The sequence below is a fragment of the Camarhynchus parvulus genome, chromosome 10, assembly GCF_901933205.1.
Source record: "Camarhynchus parvulus chromosome 10, STF_HiC, whole genome shotgun sequence".
Lineage (NCBI taxonomy): Eukaryota > Metazoa > Chordata > Aves > Passeriformes > Thraupidae > Camarhynchus > Camarhynchus parvulus.
The window spans coordinates 18,118,679-18,143,011 of record NC_044580.1 but is presented as its reverse complement, the minus strand read 5'-3'; the positions used below and the strand labels follow the sequence as shown (position 1 = coordinate 18,143,011).

Below are 24,333 nucleotides of genomic sequence, written 5' to 3'. Positions count from 1 at the left end.
GATTTTAAGCTTTTGCTTTCCCTGCAGGTATTTTCTGAAATCCAGCCCTTCTACAGAAAATATGCAGTTCCCATCCCTTTTCTCCAATCAGAGTGGGAAGTCCTGTAACACCACAGCCACTGTTGGCCTCACTACATCCCTGATGTCTGTCCAAGAGGATATCAATTCAAATAGGTATACATGCAATTCCTGCCTAGGAATCCCTCAGCTTCTCTGTGCCACATGCGTGTATTTTAATCAACTGAAATAAATTTGTTATATTCTTTGAAGAGGAGAGATTTATTTGAGAGAGGATCTCTCTGCTGCCTGTCCCTTATCTCTCATCTGCCCACATCATGCTTTTCTGCCTGATATGCACCATTTCATCCCTAATAGAAAAATTCATGTTGGTATTTGTAATTCTGCAAGTTTTATGAACTCTTTAGAGGATGTTTGTGTTCTTCATCAGTGCAAGGGGGAATAAAACTTGCACTGTAACACAAATGAGTGTGGTGACTGACAAGGCAGATTTCAAACTGTCACATCCATTATTTCCAGTTTATTTTTGTCTGTCTGTGTACATGTTGGAGCACTCAGAATAAAACAAAAAACTGAGATTCTTTTTTCTTCTTTTTTTTCTCTTTTCTAGCAAATCTAAGCAACATGACAATGTTTATGCCAGAAGTATCCAGATCCCCTCAGGAAGAAGACAAAATGCCTCTGGGTCAGAATGTACAAGTCACCCTGTGGCAAGGAGCATCAGTACTTTTGGTCCTTTGGAAGAAGATGAGAAGGAAAACCAGAAGATCAGCCATATCATTCCTACTGGTAGCCTGCCTGCTTCTTTGCAAGGACCAACAGTGTGTAGTTTTTCTACCTTAAAAGTCATTTTTTCACGTTTGCCGTAGATTAGAGATATGTGTAACAGCATTAACCTTCCTCAATTGCAGTAAATGCTAGGTTGTATTATTTAAACTAATGCTAGTTGTAGCTTTTAGATGTTGGTGTGTGTTATAGAGAGCACAAGCATTTAGAAGACCTTGTAAGACAGCTGCATTCATTACATTAGTTACAATTAATGGCATTTTTTCTCTGTTCCTGCAGGATCCCTTGGGCCTGGAATGGCGCTTGCCTAGTCCTGATCCTATAACGGTTCCTTACCTCAGTCCTCTCGTGGTATGGAAAGAGCTTGAAAGCTTACTTGAAAATGAAGGGGATCATGCAATAACAGTGGCAGACTTTGTAGATCATCACCCCATCGTGTTCTGGAATTTGGTGTGGTATTTCAGGCGCTTGGACTTGCCCAGCAACTTACCAGGATTAATACTTTCTTCTGAGCACTGCAATAAGAACTCCAAGGTATGGGATCTGATAGGAAACACTGACACGTGAGAAATGGCTGCTTTCCCATGTAGGAAATCATTACACGATTCAGTAACTCTTGGAAATGTGTCATGCACTATGCTGAACCCAGTCCTGAATTGGTAAAGAATGTGTCAGCTGAGGGAAGATACTCAGAACTCTGGAACATGTGCTCAGCAGTCCTTGTGGGGGGCCAGTGTTCAGCTCTTACTCATCCTGCTGCAGTTTGTGATCCTCGGTTTCAAGGAGGATAAGTTGCTAGTCAGTTTTGTTGCTATTTGAGTAGCTAAGCAGTAGAAGGAGGAAGTTTAGAAACTGTAGAAAATAGGCAAAACACTCATTTGCCATGTCATTGATGATCTCATTCAGATTTAGCTTTCTGTGTGTAGTTTTAATAGCAAAGCTTTTTATCATGAGACCTAGAGACATGAAGATACATGTTAAATACAGAGCTCCTCTGTCATGACTTTGTAATAAAATGTTTTTGTGCATTCTCCTGTTCAGATTCCACGGAACTGTATGTCAGAGGACAGTAAATATGTTCTTATTCAGATGCTATGGGACAATATGAAATTGCATCAGGATCCAAGGCAGCCTCTGTATATTCTGTGGAATGCTCAGAGTAAGTTGTGTTCTGTGTGGATTTTGGTGCTATTTTTTAAGAACAGTTTGTCATTTTGAGCAACTGAAGCCATGTGTGTTGAGAAAAGATGTCTTTGTGGATAGTTCACGCAAGCTACAATACTGATTTTTTGATCATACTGCTTTTTGTCTTGCAGGTCAAAATCGCACTCTTTTGTTTGAGAGTGAGTGTTAAGCTTGGTGTTGCTATTCTCAGTTTGGGTGACTTGTTTTGGGAGGGAGGCTGGTTCTGTGCTTAGCAGTAAACTGCTTGAACTAGTTTTAGTTTTCCAGCATTTTTGTTTCAGATCATTGACTGGTATTGCCAGTGGCTTTTTCTTCACTGGGATGGGAGGAATGAGAGGGAATACATTTCATTGATGCAGATCATCCATTTAGCTCATGTTCTTATTTTTAGAATTTGCTTACTCAGTTTTGTTGCTGATATTGGATCACACACCTGAAAATAGCTCATGGCCCATTGCATCCATTGAGTTTTTTTATGTGCTTTTTGTGTTTTACATTGATAATTTTTGACTTGATGTTTTATTCACTGCATACATGTCAATATTTTCACAGATTTTTTAGCCTTTTTTTAACAGCTCTGTACTTGCTACACAAAGAATCTGTTTATTCTTACAGCCTTTCTCATGTTTTTCAGCCCAGAAGTACCCAATGGTCCAGTTATTGCAAAAAGATGATGACTCCTTTAACCAGGAGCTCTTGAGGAGTATGGTGAAAAGCATTAAGATGAATGATGTGTATGGACCAATGAGTCAGATACTGGAGAGGCTCAACAAGTGGCCACATGTTAAAAGACAGAGGTAAGACAAACCAATGTGCCTAGCTGGAGCAGCGTTGGGCAATAATCAGCTTATTAATGTGAATTATATTTTCCTAGTGTGTTTTTTAAAGAAAAAAGCCCAGTGTTTTTCCACCAGTGTTTTCAAAATTTATCACCCTGGTAAATTTTTTTATGGTAACTTCCACAAACTTAGTTTTTCCATTTTTTACTTTTTCTTCTTCCCTCCCCTTTACAGCCACCTCTTTTACTTACCTCTGAAAAATAGGAACTAGGGATCGTGTATATATCTGTACATTTTGTTATTGAATGTTATTTATAAATTAGTAGGTGTCTTAAAATAAAAACTCTACACTTGTTTCTAGGGTGTACAGAAAAGGAGCTAAGAGAAGTTTTGTTTCATATTTAGGCAGGGATATTTTTCTATTGGCAGTGGAATTGGTGAACATGAATTTCTGTGAATTTTCATTTCTTGCCTGGATTTACTGATTTATTCTAGGATATACAACAGGCTTGTCAACAGCTGGAGCATTGACAAGGTGTTTGCTTGTCCGCCTGCTTTTTCGAGCTAATGTGAAAATGCAGAAAAGCAAATTCCTTGCTGGGTTAAATTTTGTGGAATTTGGTTGGGTGTTTAAGTGCATGTGTCTCTCTGCATGCACTTGGTGCACCTTCCAGGGGACCTACCATGGTTGATGTCCATGTGTGAGGCATCCAGGGCATTCCCCAGAGCTCAGAAATAACAATATTTTGGAGGCATAATCAGGAGTTATATTCAAAATGCTGGTTTTTTTAATAAGTTGTCTTTAAATGCTTCAATCTGTTTTTAATAGAGATTATTTTGTGCTGTATCAGTGCAGTATATAAATTGGGGGTTTTTTACCATTTCAGGAGCCTTTACAGAGAAATACTGTTTCTTTCACTTGTTGCCCTGGGAAGAGATAACATTGATATAGGTGAGTTCTGCCAACTATTCAAATGAGCACAGATGATGAATTTATGCAAACTTAGTTGCACAGCTTCCAGAAAAAAATAATCTGTAGATTAGATGTGTGCCACTGTGTGGGAAGTGCCAAATAAAAAGGACTTTACAGATATTTTGTGCTGATAAATGCAGCTGTTGTGGCACTTGGGTGGTGGTTTTGAGCTTGCTGTCTGAAGTTGTTTTTCCCCTGCTGCAGATGCTTTTGACAGAGAGTACAAAATGGCCTATGATCGTCTTACCGCTAATCAGGTGAAGAACACTCATAACTGCGACAGACCACCGAGCACTGGAGTGATGGAATGCAGAAAGATTTTTGGAGAACCATATCTTTAAAATGTACCTGGCTAAAGAGGTGATATCTATGACGTATCCCTGTGTAAAATAACCACTTCAGTCACAAGGAACATCTCAGTCTTCAGTGTTCAGGAATGCGCGTGCGATGGACTGTGGCACGAGGCCTCGGGAAATTCGGCCTGGCTGCGGTTGTGGAGATGGACAGAGAGCAAAATGGGCCAAATATTATTTCCCTGTCCCTTGTCCTTTCTGCAAATCGGTGTGTGGAGAGGCAGGTTTAAAACAAAATCAGTTCTCTGACTTGGGACAACATATTACAGTTCCCTTAAAAAAAAAAAAAAAAGTTTAAGTAACAGGTGGACAGAAACAATGCACTGAAACTAATGTGAGCGAAGGAAATTCTTCAGAATCTATTGTTTACATAGAATATTCATGATGTTATGAAGAGCATACAAAGTTGTATTATACATATTTTAAATTGTGTATAGTAAGTTGATATTTTTTTAATTTTTTTAAATTACTGGAGTGAATTTTAAATGGACTTGCTGCAGAAGCAATACAGTGCTTATTTTTTTTGCAGTACACTGCTATTTATAGTAACTTGTCCAGTTACTTTTTGAAGAGTGATTTGTTTTTAAAGCAGAATAGAAAATGTTAGCCTTCACCTAGACAGTACTGGAGATCCAGGATTTCTCTCATGCACACTTGGAAAACGTGTTACCACAGCAATCAGAAGGAAGGTATGGTAAATTTTGCAAACCTCTAACAAATACACTGATGTCTCTGTGAAACACTTCTGTAGAAATCTCCTCTTCCTCTCCTGTTCCCTTCCCTCCCCGCTCCCTAGGAAAGGGAAACCACATTGAAGAGTCCTATGGATTTTTTTGTGGAATCCGCCCATCTCAGCTGTTGGCATTTGTTAGTGTGGCTCATTCCAGATGTGACCTGGAACAAATGCCAGCCTGCAGTGAGTTCTCCATGAACACGCAGCGCTCGGAGTCTCAGAGGTTGTGTTTGAAGCACTCAGTACAGCACCACATAATGCCCATCCAAAGCTGCTAACTCAAGTACATCCAGCAAACTTGCTACAGGGAATTATAGGGAATGTAACTTACTGGGGCATATTGGGCTTAGTTAAACATACTTGGAATGTTCTGTGTCTATTTCACAGGCAAAACAAGTTTTTGTTTTCTCTGAAGAAAATTGCTATATCAGTCCTTGTGGTAGAGTCATGGCTTTTGCCTCATGTTTTCTTGTTCTAGACATTTAAAAAATGTTCTGTGCTCTCAGTCACATAGCAACTCCTCACCAGAAGGTAGGCTACAGGGAAATATCAGAAGTCTTGCATGGAGGTGGGAAAACAGACATAGAACTGTATAAAACACCCTAAACAAATTTAAATCGTGCTTTAACAAACAGCTTTATTTTAAGTAATCTTAATTACTTTCCACTCCTAATTTTAGTTGTTGCTGTTATAATACTTCCAAATATTCAACTGTTACATTAGATTTCATATTGCAGTCTGCCTACCAGTAGGTGTTTTTAAAAACATCTTTAGTTTGCAAGTATAATAAACCAGCAATACTTAGGCAGAAAGGTGATAAACTTTAAAGCTCACATTTACTTTATTAAGTGAAATAGAGCAAGCCTTAGAGGCTTAAATGAAAAGTAATGCTGCTATGAAGCTCTGTAACCTACTCCCAGACCTCTGTAAAGCTGTAAGAAGAAGCTGCCCTAAGAAGAAAGGATTTCAAACCTGTAGAGCTGCAGGTATGTGCTGATGATAATTGCAGAGTGTAGTCTTGGATACAGCTTCCATCCGGTAATGCCTCTTCTCTAACGTGCTGCTAATTATGTAGCTGACCTTCTTGAACGTATCCCCCCAGCTGAGGTGGAGCTAGCAATGCTACACTTACAACATCTTTCACGTTTAATTTATTTTAACAATTTATTATGCTCTTTTTGTACTGCCACGCTTGTACAGTATCCTTGTGCATGAAATGAAGCTCCTTTTTTTCATCCAGGTACAAGGTAGAGATATCCTCTTCATTCCTCTGAACTATTGTGAAATAAACAGGCTATTTTTGAACACATTCCCTGTAAGTACCCCTTAGTGTGCATGGCTGCTCTGTACAGTAGGAATGCTACATTACCATGGAAATCTTGCCTCCGGTAGTTGCTGTACTTAAGCTCATAGCTGGGTGTGCTGTGGGAAGGTCGTGTTCCCAGCTCCCTGCAGTTCTGTTTCCCATTTGCCACTGGGGCAGCCACTGTTCTATAGGACCTTCAAGCCATGAAAGGAGAGAGAGCAAGTGCTTTTTCCAGAGCTGCCATGGGGTGTTAGAGGGGCTGAGCTATGACCCAGCTTCCCACTCCAGTTCTGGGGTGGCTGAAGAGCCGAGCCCGGTCCCCATCCCCAGGACATGGCACAGGACAGCACTGTCACACGTGGCCCTTCCTCCATCCTCGTCCCAGCCTCCTTGTAAGGACTCCAACTGCCTTCAGACTTATAACCCAACCAGTTTGACTTCTTTCCAGCATCCCCCAGCACTGTCAGGGAGTGGATGCTGCCCTGGGAGCAGGGCTGTCCGTGCAACCTTTACACAATCCCTGTGTCCTGCATCCCCGGCACGGCTCTCCTGAAGTGTTGCCAATGTTAATTTGGGTGTGCTTTTAAATTATGCTATCATGTAGTAGCTCATCAAGTGAAATCATTATACTTAATGAATTGTTTTATAAAGTCTGTTGCAAGTCAGTCCACTGTAGAAATATATAAAAACAGAGTCAGAATAACAACATACTATAAGCGGGAAATTTTCCTCGTTCGAGTCACAATGTTCCAAACATATCCTGAGGTCGATAATTTTTAGAGCATCATACAATTCAGTGTTGAAACAGTTTTCAAATCTCATTTTCCTTTATTAGAAAAGCAATTTGACTATATTTTCCAATACCACAAAGATTAATAAATAAAATATTTGAGACATATTTTCAATTTAAAATTTTGTATGAACTGAATTTTCTCCTTTTGTGTACTAAATAAGGCTTATGTCCAAAACCTGAAACAAAGGTTTTACATTTGCAGTGCAATATATATTTTGCTTTACTTATGGTTCCACTGGAATGATCATTGGAGATGAAATACTGAAATGTGAACAGAAATTGTGCTGTTTCTCTGACACTGCTGTGTCCCATATGAGAAGTCTTGCTGTTGGTACAGTTACAGCCTGATGAATTTGACTTCCACAAATTAAATGATTTGTATCCCAAGAAAGAGAAAATTCCTGCATGTAAAATCTTAGTGTAACAAATGGGAGATGCAAATAGTAATAATAGAGAAGGGTATTTCTGGATATTATCTCACTGGGATTTAAAAATGGTACTTTGTTAGTCTGCAAGCAGCACTTTTTAAATGAATGGTTGTAGATTTGTAAATATGTAATGTTTAAATTTTATTTACCAAAAACCAGTATGTGGGATGTTTGCTTTGGTTTGTAGGTTCCTTTAAAATATGCAAAGTCAATGTTCACAATGTTAAGGTTTTTTTCTGTCTCATCCCAAAAAAAGACGTTTTACAGTGAGTCAATAAAAAGCTTAAAATCTTTCTGGTTATTTTCATTAACATTTTATTAGATTGATTAGAGTGACAGAAATGTCTGCAACTCTTAACATGTGTGCTCCCATCAGCTGTTAACAATAAACCTCTCAGGTTTGGTGATGGCAGTGGCATTTTTTCATCTTGTCTATATAGAAGTCAGTGTTAACAAGAGGAATTAGTGCTGGTTAAATAATCCGTAACTGTCAGAGATTAGTGTCAGGATGAAAACAAACCCCCAGCATTCAGCTCCTTGTTGTATTTGATTCCTGGCTTTAGTTTAGATTAGAGGCAATGTGCTGTTCTAACCCCTTTTTGCAGTGAGATGTAAACCCAGGTGACATCACGCCTGTACCAGTGGCACTTCACAGGAGTTTTAGGCACTGCATTGCAAGATCAGGTACAGATCTGAAAGGAGCTCAGTGCAGTTTGAGAGAGTTCTCTGCTGAGCTTAAAATCCACACAGGGATTTTAAGCAGAGCGGTTCCATAAAGGCCCAGCCACATCAGTCTGATTCTCTTCCCATTGAAGTAAAATTCATTGATTTCAGAGAGTTTGAGCAGTTCACTGACTAATTTAGAGCATGTTCCTGAAAATTTCCTATCATGAGTAAATATTACGTGGTGAAAATCAGCTCCTTTAACTTGAGAGGATCAGCCATAGTGAAAATTTGATGCATCTAAATTGTTTCAGCCTTTCCACAAGTGCCTAAGTCTGTGTTATTTAATATTGTTCATTTAATACTGTTCTGATCCTAAAGAAAAACAGTAGAGGCTGACACACCAGTTAAGATTTGATTTATTTTTTAGCATGTTAAAGGAATCTTATTTTCAGTAAGTTTGTTACAATTCTGTTTGCCTTTTTTCAGTAGAACAACTGCTACCTCAACCCCCTTTTGATGTTGCTGGATCCTCACAGACATCTTGCAGTGTCCACATGTCATACAGACACCGGGCAGGATATTATCTTGTCCTCTAACATCACACTGATGATCAGAAACACAAAGTATAGAGCAAACATGGTGAGCCCCAGTAATTTGTTCATTTTCCATTTACAGACAGCAATAGAGATAATCACAAACAGGAGCATGAGGAAAAGGAGAACAATTGCACAAAACAAACCATTGCTGCTGACTGCCACAGGGCTGAGGCCATTGAAGATAGAAAAAAGGAACCAGGGAACTGGTAGGCTGCAAGGAAGGGAAAAGTAATTGAAATAAATGTTTTAAGGCAGTTCATTATCTGCATCATAACTAAGCAATTTTTCCAAACTCTTACAGGGGGAAAAAAGTGCATTATTGTATTCAATATAGCTCAGCATAAATCTAAACTGGATGTTTTTCCTGTCAAAACTACATTTGGATAATGCTTGCACTATCATAATGCAATCCAAGAGTAAAATGGTTTGAAAGTAATACCTGAGAATTAAGTGCCTTGGTGAGCTATAATAAAGAAATGTCCTGATGGTTGAGGATGGGAGATCCAGGCACTGATACTGACCTTCCCCAGGAGCTGAATGTCTGAGTGACCAGATAAGGCTCCTGTATAGCTTGGACATTAGCCGAAGATGTCTTGCATTTTTGTCTTGAAAAAATGGTAATTTTGTGTTGATTGGTGATTTTTGGGTGAAGATAGTGGGATGAGTTATAACAGTTTGTGTTTCCTGGCTGGGTTTGGATTTGGGTTGGGTTTCTTCAAAAGGAACTGGTTTGCTCAGCTGCCCTTCACTTAAGTACAGCTAAAATAAAATTAACTGAGGCATGTTTGGTTTCAAACCAGGTAACTTTGTGTTTCAGAAGAAATGCAGCTCTTAGCATGGCCCTGGTACTCACCCAACAGTGATGTCAAAGATGTTGCTGCCCACAGAGCTGGACACAGCCATGTCCCCCAGGCCCTTCCGGGCCACGATGACACTGGTGATGAGGTCAGGGATGGATGTGCCTGCTGCCAGTATGGTTAACCCCATAATTTCCTCTGAGATCCCAATGGTTTCACCAACCTAATCAACACAACGTTGGGTAGGGCTGTTAGCAGTGGAACATGGAGTGCAATTGCTCTGTGCAGTGTTAGGGTTTGTGCCATATTTGAGTTAAAATATTCCAAGTCCCATAAATGTGGCAGCATTTTCCTGCTTTATAGGATTAATAAGTTCCATTTTACTGTGTCTGTTGATTCTGGATTTGCTCTTTAGTGTAGGAAATCTGACCACATTAATGCCAGCACCGAGCCAAGGTCAAGTCAGCTACAGCACAGTTTTCCTGTCCTCAGTCCTCCTCTTCTGGATGTTGTCTACCTTTGCAAATTTAACATCAGCTGTGCAAGATGTGAGGGCCTTTGGAGATGACAGTCCTTGGATTTAAGGCATGATCAGATCTACTGTGCATGTGCAATATATCACTCAATACAGACTGGGGGGCTGTTCCTATAAGATGGAAGTGTTATTTCCCAGAATACAAGGTGAATATTAAGATGGGGGAGGGAAGGACATTTAGCATCTTCCAGAATCAGAACCTATATTTTCCTAGAATTTTAATTAGGTAATGGATAATTATGTTCTGCACAGAAACATTCATTAATGAAAAGTCAGACTTAAGATAAATCTTGATGGTGCTTTTCCTTTTACTGATGCACAAACTCCCTTAGAAGCTCTCAGAAATGAATGAATCTTTGTCAAATAAAAAAAAAAGGAAATCAAAAATTCCCTTTTGGGTTCTAACAAAAGAAAGTTTCTGCTGTTGTGATGGATGACTGCAGCTGTAATTCATCAGATAAAATGCCACAGTAACGTTGTCCCCTCTCTCCATCTACTTGTTCTGAAATGGGGATTTGCAGAAAGAACAAAACCTCTCACCTGGTGAGCCCACCACACCATGAGATAAGAGAATGCAGCAATCCAGAGGATGGATCCAAAAAATGTGATGACAAAGAATTTTTTTGATTCCTGTTGAAATCAAGTTTGAAAAGAAAAAAGAGAAGTTTCAGGGAAGTTAATAGTCCCCATTGAAAACTATTCACCTGAAACACTTCACTGCAATTGATTGCTTTAACTTGGACCCTGGTCTCTATTTGCTGTTTTTCAGCTTGATTAGGTGACCTGTAGTTGCTAGAATTTGTGGTTTATTTAATTAAGTCTTTGGAATGACATTGCACTGCAGCTGGGGTTCCTGTCCCACTCCCTGCAGCAGTAACAGCCCTTCAACTATGCAGAGACTCCAGACATGGAAAAATGGACCCAGGGACTCTGGCCCAGAGGAAATCTATAGCTCAGTTCATGACTCCAGGAGCAGAAGGAAGGTGGATTCTTACCGAGTTTCTGACATCAGGCAGAGTGCTCCAGAGAGGAAAGACAATGGGAAAGAGAAAGAGGTAAATCGCTTGTTTTGTCCTTGATTCTGGCCATTCCAGAGATAAGGGCTCATCGTTGTCATCACTCTCTGTGCTGTCACTATCACTGTCCTCCTGGCTCTCAGAGCTGCTGTCGTCTGAGGTGTCACTGCTTGATGGGGGGGGCTGTACACAGAATAAAAAATCAAAAAGCCAATATATTTTCACACAAGGAGCAGAACAAGGAGCTGCAGTTACTCACTGTGGCCTCACCTGAGCAGAGCTCACATTTGTAACCTGCTGAGGGCAGCCACAGCTCTTGTGGGACAGGACTCAGGCACACCCCAACCCAGCACCTGTGTATTGTTAACTGGTGGGCATCCATTAACTAGAACCACCTTTTAGAAACAAATTAAATATTTCATGTCCTCGAAAACCTTTTTTTCATTGGAACTGCCAAATCAACCAAAAGGGATTTGGGAAGCAAAACAGAACAATCTGCTGGCAAGCACAAGACAGGCAGGTGCTCTTATCTCCCCTTACCCTGGAGTACCCTCAGAAGAGTCACTTGAGGGGTCAATACTATCCAGTATCACTTGGTGTCATCATTTGGACCCAATTTGTGTTTGTAAGCCAAAGTGTTTCAGCCAGCATCTTAGATTACTACACACAGAGCCTATTTATAGATGGCAGTGACATGGGTTGGGTCCTGTCCCAGCAGCTCTGGAGAGGGAAGAAGGAAAGTACGTGTGAAGGTCAGCCTGGGTGGGCACTTGGTGCCTGTGCTCCTGATTTGGGTACCTGTCCATCCTGTGGCACATCTGCCTTCTGTGTGTCTTTGCTGGGCTCAGAGTCACTGGCAGGAGTTACCTGGACGTTGCTTGGTGCTTTCTTTCCCTCTTCTGCAAAAGCAATAAGAAGGAATGCTGGTTTCAGTCATCATGGGTGGGTGGCCACCTTACCAGGGCATCCCCTTCCCTGTGACCAGCAGAGGGTCTGAGCTCCCTCCCACAGTGGTGGCATTTCAGGTTAAATACCCTCAGATTGCTTTGGTTTGTTGTGTGTCCTCCCTGACTGCTGTGATTGTGTTTGGTAAATCTGGGCAGAATTTGGCCCACCTGGAATAGAATGAGACCTTGGTGCTCCTCTGACCTTCATGCAGAACCGCTGTAAGGGGTGGGGAAATGCTAATTACCTCATCTACAGCTGATGGGCATTTCTTGGTTTCTTTCTGGATTCTGAAGATTGTATTAAAACCATCCTTAAAACCCAGAAAGAATGTAAAGCTCTGCTCCTCAGGTTTCCCCCCCAGCTCCCCCCTCTCTCCGTAGAGCAGAGAGCATTCTCCAGGGACCTGATACTCTTCAAGGCTTCTGAGAAATGACCAGGATGTGCTGCCAGACTTTAATCCCTGATCTTTTGGTGGGTATTCAAAAGCAAATAGGAAAGTGCTGACACATACAAGGAAATAACTGCAATGTCCTGCTGTTCCTGCATTACCTGCATAGCCAAGAGGAACACGGAAACCTCTGTGGGAACAGCAGAAATATGGATAACAGAGCAGGGATGAGGGAGTGAAGGCAGTGTGGTATTTATAGCACACATCAAGAATTTACTTGGGTTTTAAACAGTGTTTTTCTCAAGTTTGGGCTCATTCACCTCCATGAGGTGCTCAGGGGCCTGGGTTGTATGGAGCTGGCACTTTCCACACCAAAGTTTCTTGGTGTTCAAAATCTTCAGCCTTGCTGGCAGCACAAATCTGTGTTGTAGCACAAGTCAGCTCTGGCTCCAAGGCAGCCTTTGTGTCAGGAGTGACTGACAGAGGGCAGGTTAAATGTTGGATTAGAAATGCTTCCCTGTGAGGGTGGTTGCCCAGAGAAGCTGTGGCTGCTCCATCCCTGGGAGTGTCCAAGGCCAGGTTGGATGGGGCTTGGAGCACCCTGGGATGGTGGAAGGTGTCCCTGCCCATGGCAGGAGGTGGAATGGGATGGTCTCTAAGGTTCCTTCCAACCCAAAGCATTGTATGATTCTGTGATTCTATTAAAGGAAGGGTGCATAGGTCCTTGGAATTGATACAGACACAGTGTAGATTATTCCCTCTGGAGGAACCTTCTGTGCCCTTCTGCAAGCATGTGAAGGTGCTTGGTTTAACAAACACCTCATTTGCAGGGTCTGCCAAAGACCAGCAGCACCCAAGTGCTGTCTGCAGTGCCCTGCTTCCCCTCCTGCACTGTTCCATGGCCATTTGCAGTCCACCCTTGCAGCTCTCCCTGCCCTGCCTCACTAACAGCTCCTCTGGGGATGGCTGTGTGCATCGATTGATTCCTGCTGCACTGTTACAGCAGCCATCTGTGCCCAGAAACAGCACAAAATTTGTGTTACACCCCAGAGTTTCCTTGCCTGCCCTTGGGCTTTGTGTGCTGGGAAGGTGAGGGCTTGCAGTGCAAAGCAAGGCAACCAGTGCTGGCTCTTCCTGCACTCACCTGGCTGGGAGCCTTGTCCTTCCAGGGTCTCAGCCTTGGCCTTGGCCAATTTGCTCAGGGTGTCAACCCTGTCTTTAAATTTTGCTGTGGGTGAGAAGGACACGATCATCAGGGGCTGTCACTGCAAAGCCCCCCTGGCCCTGCCTCCCCCAACACACACGTGCTCTTGTCCCCTTCCTCCTGCAGGTGCTGCAGCCAGTGCTGCCCCAGGGGTTGTTCTAGCTGGGACCTCAGGTTTTCACTGCTGCTAGGTGGTCATAGCTGTTGTATTTAACTGCTTGGTGCTACAGCAATTACACCAGCAATGTGACAGAACTATTTAAAGAGAATCTAGAGTGATGCTTAAAGTTTTAGCTTTTATATTTTCCAGAATTTGTACTGCATTAGTACATAACTCTGAACTTCATATAAGGTGTTATCAAGTTATTTTTACAGTTCAGACAAAACTCCTTTTCCAGCCCCAGAACCAAGGACACTATTGCAGCTTCAGGCCCAAAAAAGTGCAAACAACAGCAAACTGAGGAGAGCAATCTGGGAGGATGGGACTGCATCACCTGGAGCTGTAATTGGATAATTAACCCCAGTATGGAAATGGACCAAAACTTATACAAGTGTGAAAATGTGTGACCTCCTGTCCATCTTGGGTGTAGCCTCAGCCAGGCTCTTGTACTGCCCAAGGTGTATCCAGTGAAGGCCTTTTAATAAATCCCTCCTTTATATCTGTAACACAGTCTAGCCTCTGTTCTAGCCAGCCTCTCAAGGCATCAAGAGGAATGAGAAATCCTTTTCAGGTCAGTAATACAAAGGATATCTGTACTTTATAGGAATAAAATGCAGAAAGAACAGAGGGGGGGTTTCAGTGCAATATCATCATGTTCACAATGGACTATTGATTTTTTTCCTAGGCTAGATTATGAACAAACTAAAAATCACACCTTCCTCCTGCCATGTGGCTGTTGAAGAGGCTTTAGGGTGCTGCTTACAGCCTGGGGACCTGATGGGAATGAAAAATAAACACCTTTTATGTTCCAGTTCCCAGGAAAATGATTGATTTTTCTAAGTACACATAAGTGTCTCCTGCTGGAGCTGTTTTGAATTCCTGGTATCCAGGTTCAGCATGGTTCAGGCTGTCTGAGAGATGTTCTTCACCAGCACAGGTCTGGTGCTCTATTTCTGGGACTGCTGAGAGCTTCTACTACTGTGAACCAAGCTCTGCCTTACTCAGCTGAGCTGCTTTTTTTACTGATTTACAGTGAACTGTGGAACTGTGTGTCTCTATAGTTGTTTTTTACTCAAATATCTTACTGCTGACTCTCAGTGAAAGTGAACAAGAATGGGCTCAAAGAAAAGCCCCATTTTGCTCCAATCTCTGTCCTCTGTTGAGCTGCACACCCAGTGACTGAGGGTCACTGGGTTTGCACATGGGCAGTAGCCACAAGAATTGGCCAATGCTGTATTTGCCTTGTGTGCAGGGCTGTAAAATAATTTTCTCTGAAAGTTTTATCACACTGATTTAATCTACTGTGTTGTTGACTATGCACCCAGAAGGTGCAGTTGTCATATTGCCTCAAGGGCAGGGCCCTGCCATTTTATTAATCACTGTGACACTGAGATAATAGAAATAGCATGTCCAGCCATGTGGGCAGAACGATTGTTCTGAGCTGAACCTGGTAAAAATCAGTAAATTCTGCTGTATGTCCAATAACTGGGCCCAGCCCAGACAGGAAGACCTCAGGGGACAAGTCCTACTGTGGTGAGATTCCTGCTGCTGTCTGACAGAAACATCTTTCACCAGCTGGGATTTCCACTGAGCACTGGAATGGCTGGACTGAGATGAAACCATCATGGAGTACCAGAATGGTTTGGTTTGGAAGGGACCTTAAAGGCCATCCAGTCCCACCCCTCTGCCATGAGCAGGGACACCTTCCACGATCCCAGGCTGCTCCAAGCCCCATCCATCCTGGCCTTGGACACTTCCAGGGATCCAAGAGCAGTCACAGCTTCTCTGGGCATCCTGTTCCAGGACCTCACCACCCTTGCAGGTAAGAATTTCCAATCTAAATTATCATTTCTTCTCCTTGGAAAGGCTGGCTGGGACTCAAGAGCCTGACTCTTCCATGCTCCTCGCCAGTACTGAAGGTGTCACTGGAGGGGATGTGGAATGTTGGCTTCCTTCCCCCTGTGCTCGTGCACAAGCACAACCCTCAGTGCAGGGGTGACCTTTTGCTTCCAGTCTCCTCTAAGCACTGGGCAATGCATCCTTCTGTTTGGCTTTTCCCTGAAGCTGCTGCAGAAGCTCCTGTCAGCAGGGTCAGCAGGGTCAGGCTCAGCCTGAGATTATGGAAATTCCAGCTCCTGGCTCGCTGCCCTCAGCCAGGCCCCAGGCTGGGAGGAGCCTGGGAGCATCTCTGTCAGGATAAACAGATTAGGCCCAGGCCACTGGCCAGTTCTTATGAGATCAGCCTCGTTTAAAAGGGTGGTAATTCCTCTGGCACACAATTCCTGCAGGAGGGACTGAGACTGGAGGCAGAGCTGGCTCTAAGCTGGCCAGATCTGCAGGTCAGCAAGGGGAGGAAGGATGTCCATGGGCTCACACTGGGCTGTGCTGGATCAGCTGTGCAGGGCAGTGTCCCTCTCAGTCTCCTGAGCCATTCACTGCTGGCAACTCAGTCCCCAGGGCTGAGAGCACATCACACAGCACATGTCTGTGTCCAGTGGCCCTTAGATGCTCTCCAGGAAAAGTCTTGTCCTCTGAACTGACAGCATCCAGGACAGACTTCAGGTGGCAGCTGAACTTCTACCTTGAATTTGGCTCTTACATTTAATTCACTCTTTGGCTCTAATATTCACTCGAACAGGATTGACAACACAATCAGCAGGGAGGATTTTTTCTTTACAGTTTGGCATGAACCTGAAGGATTTGGAGATTCTGCTGTATAAAAGTGGAAGTATAAAAAAAGTCTTGTGATTCCTTTTTCCTCTCTGGATCTGGAATGCTAATAAGGCAAGGAGAAGCTGTAGCTGCCTTCAGCCTTCTCCAGCCTGCAACAGTGCCCACTGCTCTGGTCTAATTTTCAAAATCATTACCTTGTTAACTGGGGCATAGTGAGGGCAGGCAGCTCTGACAACCTCTCTGCTGGAGCCTTTTGCTTCATTCAAAAAGAAATGTAGGCTTCTGCTTTGTTCCCTGTGTGACTAGAGTTTAAAGAGTCTGGTGGTAAGGCTAGAGGTTCAGAAATGAGAGGGCTCCTGAGCATTTCCAAAATCCTCACTGCCTTTACTTCCCCAACAGTCCCCTCTGGTGTCTAATGGGATGATCTGGAAAAGATCTCACGCTCTTCTTCTACTCATTTTCACAGGAACTGGGGAAAAGGACAAAAGAACAAACTTGCTAGAAATTCCTAATTTAAAAAGGGCACATCGAAAGTAAAAAGTTCTATCAAAAATATAATTCAGGATGCCATGTAAATATTAGAACCTCTAAAGTAAAGATGTAGCCTCTCTGAGACAAAGACTTAAGTAATGATACCTTCCAATACAAAAAGAAACAACCCCACACTCTGAACTCAATCCACTCTTCAAAAGAGAAATTTTGTTTCACACAAGGGATGTTGCAGCTTTGTGTTTCACACTCCTGCATTTTCAAGACCTCTGCCTCTGAAATTTGGGCTTGGAGGCCCAGAGCTGGCAGCTTTTCTATGTTTTGGGCCTTGCTGCCCTGAAACCACTTCTGTGCTGCCCAAATAAAAAGCAAGGGCAGCTGAAAGAAGGAACCTCTAGAGAATCCTGATTGTAGCAGGTTCAGTGAGGAACTGCTGAGCAACTGTTGGCAACCTTTTCCTTCTGTTGAGTGTTCATTTCCACAGCCTGTAAGTGCTGATGCCACAGGCCTTGGCAAGAAGGAACAGGGGCCCTTGAGGAAAGATATATGGCTTTGGGATCATCTTTTATGTTGCAGCCTAATTACAGAAATGTGCCCACTACAGAAAGAGCTGCACACCCAGCAAAGGGAGGGACAGTGTTGGTGATCCATGGGAAGCAGGCACAGCCGTCCCCAGGGTCCCACAGGGCTGCAGGGCTGTTAACACAGGACTAGGAGCTATTAACATATCAGAACACAAGTCCTCATATGCCTTGCAGGTTCAAATCCTTTTCCAGATCCTTCCTTGGGATGTCATTCTATCTCTTTGCCCAAGCTCCTCAAGGCACTCAATCTATGCATAAATTCCTTTTCTCCAAACTCTCTTTTCTTTAGGTAGGAAGTTATCAGATTAAGGAGTATCTCCTACAAGACACACAGGATTTGGCACATTGGCTCCTTGATTTTTGAGTGCTGAGCTGTTGTAATATCAGTAATTCTATTGTTATATTTTATAAGGTGGTATCTCTTTTCTCACAGCTTTGAGTGGAGCAGGCACGTACCTGGGGCAGAGATTTTGCCATTACCTCAGTGGCGTTATTAAAGTAAAGGCTGTGGTTTATAAAACCCTTCTGGAGAGGCTGTTGCAGCCCATCCCCGCACGGTCCCTGCGGTATCAGATGCAGATACACACGGTCACACTCCCATCTAGTGGCTGCCGCACGCACACGGGAACTCATCCTGCCGGGCCGCCGGCACAGGCTGGATATCAGGAAAAATTCCTGCACCCGAAGGGTTCTCAAGCCCTGGCACAGGGAGTCACCATCCCCGAAGGGATTTAAAGGATGTAGATGGGGCACCTGGGGATACGTGGCCTTGGCAGTGCTGGGGGAACAGTCGGACTTGATGATCTTAAAGGTGTTTTTCAAACTAAATGATTCTGTGATTCTATGTAATGAGTAGGCAAGTTCTCTTTGAGAGAAAATCCAAACTGGTCCCCGGGTCCTGTTTATTCCATATTCACAAGGCCTGGGAGCAGCAGTCTCTTTAGCAAGGCCAGTGGAAAGCTCCCTGTTCTGGGCTGAACTGGCTGGGGCTCTCCTTGGCCCTTGGCTGCCAACCTCAGCCCCCCACAGCTCTCCTGCTGAGGGGTCCCAGAGCTTCACCAGGGCACCAGCCTGGATCAGAAAGCCAAATTCGTGGTGGCCTTGTGTGGGCAGATACTGCACAGAGACATTTAGAGGTGTGGGAAGGATGAGAAGGTGCTGAAGGTCTCTGAGTGGCAGCAGCCCCTCAGTTCTGGCACTTTCTGATGCTCAAGGCAATGGCACATCCTCTTGGAAGGTTTTGGGTCTATCCTGGTGCTGTTGATACAACCTTTTGGGGACACAGGAGGCAAGGAACAAACCCTGATGAGTCTGGCTCTTGTTAGGCTACTGTTGATAACACATTGGGTGCCTTCACTAGAATCTGTCAAAGCAGACACTGATCTGCCTTGCTGTCCTTCTCCAGCCTCCTTGTTCCCTTGATCAGTTTGTGCAGCTGGAATTCTGATCTGGAGAGTCCTCTTTGTAACCTCTGCGAGGGACATGAGAGGTGTTGATCTGCTTAGCTTCAATCTCTCTTTGAATGAGCAGCAGATAATCTCTTTAGAACAAGTAGGGCAGTGGAGGGGTGGGGCATGTTCTGGCTAGGAAAGAAAATCTTAAAGATGTTTTTTATTAATGTGCTTCACTCTTTCTTTGAAAATAAACCTCCACAGTGTGATCGGATTAAAGTTAATATAAAGCAACACATTAAAAGGCTGTGTACAAACACCCTGGTCTGTCTGGAGATGAGGCTTCTCTGCACCCTGGGCAGTTTAAAAGAGATCTTGGACCTGAGCTAGTCATCCTCTGGCCCTGGGGAGCTGCCCATTGCCTGCACAGGGCTGTGGGCACACTTTGCCATGGCAGTGATGACTGGTGAGCTTTCAGAGGTGTCAGCCTGAGTCACACAGAATTGGCCTCACCATCATGATTAGAATCTCAGCTGGGATTTTAACCACTGTCAAAAAGAGAATTTCTCAAGGGTTTTAACCTCTTTTTGTGCTGCTCTTTCAGGGCTGGGATGAGGTCTGAGCTAAGAAGAGGAATATGGGATGTGCTATGGGACAGGGGGAGCCTGTAACTCACTTTAACTGCCACTGCAGTCAGAGAGACAGCAGAGATGGGGATGTCACCACTTCCAGGGACCCCAGCAGCAGCTGCCACCACAGCAGTAACCAGTTGGGCACAGGAAAAGTAGACATGGCAGGACCAAAACATGAGGTGCTTGTCCTTGCCAGCCACATGATCAGAGGGGGCACATCCCCCCCTGTCACCGAGCTCCCTGCACCTGACACCATCTGTGATACTCAGCTGCACCCCAAGGGTGAGTTACTGACCCCAAAATACTGATTGTATTGCCAGTGAAACCACTCAGGGCTGTGAAGCCAAGGCCCTCTGGTGTGGAGCATGCACTCACCTTCTGCCAGGGGGTCCAGGGTGTGGATCATGAGCTGGACGATGGTGCCGCGCATCTGAGAGTTGTGCAGGGAGGCCGAGCTGCTGCCCCGCTGCAGGGCTGGCCCAGGCTGTGGGAAGGCACAAAACCACTCAGTTCCAGCTTCCTTGTCCTCTACATCAGACAAGGCCTCTCCAGGCCATGGGGCAGCAATTCAACAGCAGCAGAGGAATCAGTGCTCAGTGTTTGCTATGGGAAAGGACAGACCCCGCCAGCCGCTGCTATGACAGCCCAGGAAGAAATTTGGCCATGAAACCAGGTAAGAAGAGTCACTGTCTGAATTTCTATATGACTGTTTTATAGCAGAGAATGAGCAGCACTCTTCTAGTTAAATCTACCTGGGAAGCCTGAGCTGTCTCTTAAATTTTATAAAAATTCCTTAAAGGACAGGACTCAGCCAGGTGTCCCCTTAAGCAAACTGTGGCCATTGTGCCTGATATGATACAGGCTTTGGTCCAGGTTTCTTGACACAGGAGTTGACACTTTTGTTTATGATCTGACATGGGGAGATTCAAAATACCATGACTTCAGATCCCTGTAAAGTTGCTTAGACCTACCTGCAGCTTCCTCACATCTGGTGGCTTCGTTGTTCCATCATCTACAACTGCCCTGCTTGTCTGCAAGCAATGAAGAACAGAAATGACCAATCACCTCTGCTGCTTCAGGATCTAATGATCCTCCAGGCTGCTGCCTGTGGGGAAGTGGCACAGCTGACACAAATGTCCATGGATGCTACTGAAAAAGCCAAAGCCATGAGCCTCCTTAAACCCATTGGCTTCTGAGAAAAACAGGATTCTACCAAAAGCCTCCCAGCAAGGAATCAGGCACCTGGGGGCAGACTCACAGCTGATTCCTGCAGCTACAGACAGACCCAGACTGCATCCCCAAACATGTGTATCCTTACTCATTTTCCAGCAGAGAGAAGGTTCAAAGACAGATTTTTTTACAGTGATTAGCATTACTTTCCATCATTTATAATTTCTGTGATTAATTTTTCCCAAGTGTTAGGTTCAGCAGCTCTCTGTCATGCTACTAAACATTAGTGAGAGCTCTCTGTAAACTTCAAGTGCAGGGCTGGAGTCAATCTGTGATGCTTGGTGATGTCCACAGTGATGTGTGTGTGTCACTGCAGTTTCTTGCATGTGTATCCCACTGGAATGTAACCCAGGAGCTTTCAGGACTCCCAGCTGTGAGCACTGGCTGAACAACAAACCAGGAGTAGGAAAGAGGAGTTTCTTAATTCTACCCTGACTTTCCTTATCTACTTCCTTCCTTTCCTTAAATGATGTGGAGTGCCAGGATCAGAAGGCAAAGCATGCTTGAGGGCCAGGGACACATCTAACTAGCAGAGCATGCAGTACCAGGGGACAGTTTGAAATCTGCTGGCATGGAATTGGGTTTGGGCACTTCAATCTGTGAATGCTGCCCAGGAGAGCAGGCAGTGATTGCTAAAGCTGCCAGATGCTTTTCTGTGCTGCTGATCAGGTAAGGAGTGATACCACCAGCATCCCAGCAACACATCTGGCTTCAGAGAGGGAAAAGAGAATTTCCTCAAGCATCTCTTAGCTGCAAGAGGCTGGGACAGAAGCCTTTTCTACCCTGTGTACCAGAATTGTCCAATCTTATTCCCAGACCAAAAATGTGTTCCTGCAAGTGTTCTTTCTGAAACTTCTTTTGAACAACGAAGTAAGCAAAATCCCACACATCTTTGCAAGCAGCTAAGAGATATTTAGTAATTGCACAGGCAGAATTCCGTTAGTGATGGTCTCCACTTTCTTAGAATCTCTCTAGTTTGCATTTCCCCCATTTTAAAACCATAATTATTGACCAGTACCTGTATTCTGAGGTTCGAATATGTGCTTTGTGAAGGAGATGCAGTTTTTCTTTGTGGTTTACACTAAAAGTTATTTCCAACTTGCCCTCTGAACTCTAAGGACACCAACCTTCCGCATGTGCTCTGCTGATGCTGCCTGCACAGCATTTAGCTTCTTTTTCAGCTCCTGCTTCACCCATTGCTCCAGGAACATGTTATGTTTCATGGTGAACACGTATGTGGCATAGGCAGTCAGTAAAAGGAGGCTTTCCCACCAATCAATGACACTGTCTAGGAAAAACAGGATGAGCATCAGTAAGTCTACAATGTAGAATGTGATGTCTCTAAATAAGGGCCACCATGTCAGGTGGAGTATCTGCCTCGAGAAGAGGGCACAGGTGCCAATGACAAAGAGGATATTAAACACTGCTGAGCCCACAATGGTACCGATGCCGACATTGCTGTGTGAGATGAAGACACCTATGAGGGACGTGAAGAGTTCTGGTGCTGATCCACCTGCTGCCATGAAGGTGGCTCCAGCCACATCTTCAGAGATCTCCAGCTTCTCAGTGATCACTCCCAAAGCAGGGACAAAATACTCATCACACACTATGGCCAAGGCCACAAATACATACATCATGCCAAAGATGTGAAGTACAACCCACCCTTGCCTGCGTTCTTCCACACTAAACAGGTCCTGGGGATATTCTCCTTTGGACTCATAGGGTGGTTTTGCATCTGGGGAGCTTTCACTGGCATTTTCTTGCTGTGGTGTTGTGCCCACTGACGTGGTGACGGGCACAGCTGGCTCAGGATCCACATAGATGCAGTGCCTTATTTTGGGTGCTGTGCCATTGCCTCTTACAGCAGTCTTGTTGCTGGGGAGGTCCCTGGAGGTCACTTTGGCAGGGTCCGTGGGTTGAGGGGCTCTGTGTGATGCTGGAAGGGGAGAGGGGCTGGACTGGAGCTGGTAGAAAGAGAGGACCAACACTATGGCAAGCAAAAAAAAGATTCGGTTCCTCCGTAGCCGCCTCCTCCGTGGTAAATGCATTTCCTAAAGGTTCCAAACTCAGAGCCGTGTCCAGAAGCCACTGAAGACTTCACTTGGCCAGCAGTTTGCTGATCTGGAGCATCAGGATTGGAACTGCCCAGCACAATTTCTAGCTGATCTGGAGCATCAGGAATGGAACTGCACAGCACAAAATGGGGAATCCTGCAAAAGAAAATCTGGTGTGAAAAACAAAGTACTGCAACTTTCCACCATTTGGGCAGCAACACTTCAATGACTGCTTGTCTATTTTTGTATAAAAAGAAATTGATTTAAATGAGTAAAGAGAGATCTAGATCCAGGTTTCAGTCTATTTTTTAATATGACTGTAGGCTATGCTGATTAATAATGAAAGGTTTGGCTTAAGAGAGTGGAATTGGATGAGGCAGTCCAATCCAAGCTGAATTCTGGTTCCACCGAATGCCCATATCCAGGAGCTGTTATGGACTGCATTGACCAGAGTCCAGTTGTTATTCTGTAATATTATCATTTGGGTCAGTGTTGTGCAGGAGGAGTGGATACAGCTTCTGTCAAGAAACCAACTTTAAATTGCTAAAAATTTAATCTTCTGAAGACAAGACCAAGCTGCTCAAACCTCCCTCCTAAACCAGTTATTCACCAAAATAACCTCAGGGGGATGGAAACTGGTTTAGATGTGATGCTGCTCCATGGCTTTCCAGACTTTCATTCCCCAGGAAACCATCCAAGGAAGGGTGAGGTTTTTTCCTTCAATTTGAGCAGAGGGTGAGGAGAATGTGGTTCTAGTAAAACTGGGGGTGCTGAGCAGCCATTTGTTTCTATGACTACATCTTTGCAGGGCTTTCTGTAGAAATCAGAACTGGCAAAGTGGAATTGTAATCATACCTTTTATTAGGGGGTAATTAGCATATCTTGCATAATTATGTGAACAGCATTTAGAAAGGGGAAGAAATTGTAAATGCCAGAGTGACAGTGCTTGCAACTGTGACAGCACAGGGACAGGGATTTGGGGCTGGACAGAATTCACTCTTCAGCACTGCTTGAATGTTTTACCTTAGAATGACACTCTTCATGGATTATTTTTTCCCCCAGAGTGGGCATGTTACATTATTCTTTAGCTGTGAATCATAGTTTTCTAAACCATAAGCTCTTCATGCAAGTTATTACACATTCACCCTCTTGCATAACACCCAGGGAAGTTATCAGCCTAAATTTCTTGCAAAACAGGCAATGTTAATTTAAATAGTTGGGAGGATCACTAAGGCAACAGTAATAGAGGGTCATGGGAATACCTAGATAAATAGATGATACAAGCCTTGCTTTTCATACATAAAAAGAAAATAAACATACATGTGGCAGAACAGCACAAGAGGTATAACAAATTGCACATTAAGAGAAAATAACTTCCCCTAACAAAGACAGGAGAGTTAAAAGGATGGCAGAGAGAAGATACAGTTATGCACACACTCCTATTTAAATACGGATTTTACTTCTCTCCAAAACAAGCTGCTTGAAAGACGTTTTGCAAGCAGAAAGAAATCCAAAGCTAGGATCAGTTCTAAGAGCTCTGCAGCCTTCCACAACTCCTGACCAGAAGAATTCAGAATTGTTTCTCTAGTCTCGTAAGTTTAGGTCAATTCCTGATA

The 24,333-nt window shown here is 43.8% G+C and overlaps 2 protein-coding genes across 6 annotated transcripts in view; one reads left to right on the top strand and one right to left on the bottom strand.

The window, feature by feature from the left end:
• Positions 1-7,647, top strand: part of DENND4A (DENN domain containing 4A) — a 48,442-nt gene extending 40,795 nt beyond the window's left edge. For 3 of the 5 annotated variants that reach the window (XM_030955075.1, XM_030955073.1, XM_030955074.1), the window contains exons 26-32: positions 28-174; positions 629-839; positions 1,084-1,338; positions 1,846-1,963; positions 2,624-2,786; positions 3,656-3,720; positions 3,946-7,647. In XM_030955075.1, the coding sequence (XP_030810935.1) occupies positions 28-174; positions 629-839; positions 1,084-1,338; positions 1,846-1,963; positions 2,624-2,786; positions 3,656-3,720; positions 3,946-4,082 (1,096 nt within the window). In that variant the 3' untranslated portion in view covers positions 4,083-7,647. Of the gene's footprint in view, positions 1-27; positions 175-628; positions 840-1,083; positions 1,339-1,845; positions 1,964-2,623; positions 2,787-3,655; positions 3,721-3,945 lie in introns of those variants that run through there. The other 2 variants (XR_004061037.1, XM_030955076.1) reach the window with 2 other exon arrangements.
• Positions 7,648-8,577: 930 nt separating this feature from the next.
• On the bottom strand, positions 8,578-22,711 carry SLC24A1 (solute carrier family 24 member 1). Its single transcript, XM_030955462.1, has 9 exons — positions 21,791-22,711; positions 19,809-19,917; positions 13,445-13,528; positions 11,763-11,863; positions 11,357-11,359; positions 10,944-11,147; positions 10,489-10,578; positions 9,470-9,636; positions 8,578-8,827 (listed from the first exon to the last, which is right to left on the bottom strand). The coding sequence occupies exons 1-9, from the start codon at positions 22,709-22,711 to the stop codon at positions 8,578-8,580; spliced, it is 1,929 nt and encodes a 642-aa protein (XP_030811322.1).
• Positions 22,712-24,333: the final 1,622 nt, after the last annotated feature.

What these genes read in the sequence shown, in the direction of transcription:
- SLC24A1 (XM_030955462.1), bottom strand. Translation starts at nt 22,711, where the DNA reads ATGCATTTACCACGGAGGAGGCGGCTACGGAGGAACCGAATCTTTTTT. An exon ending in CAGCAGAGCACATGCGGAAG is followed by an intron (nt 19,918 to 21,790) that starts GTTGGTGTCCTT and finishes GCCTTCCCACAG; the next exon opens with CCTGGGCCAGCCCTGCAGCG. An exon ending in TGCCTGATGTCAGAAACTCG is followed by an intron (nt 10,579 to 10,943) that starts GTAAGAATCCAC and finishes TGATTTCAACAG; the next exon opens with GAATCAAAAAAATTCTTTGT.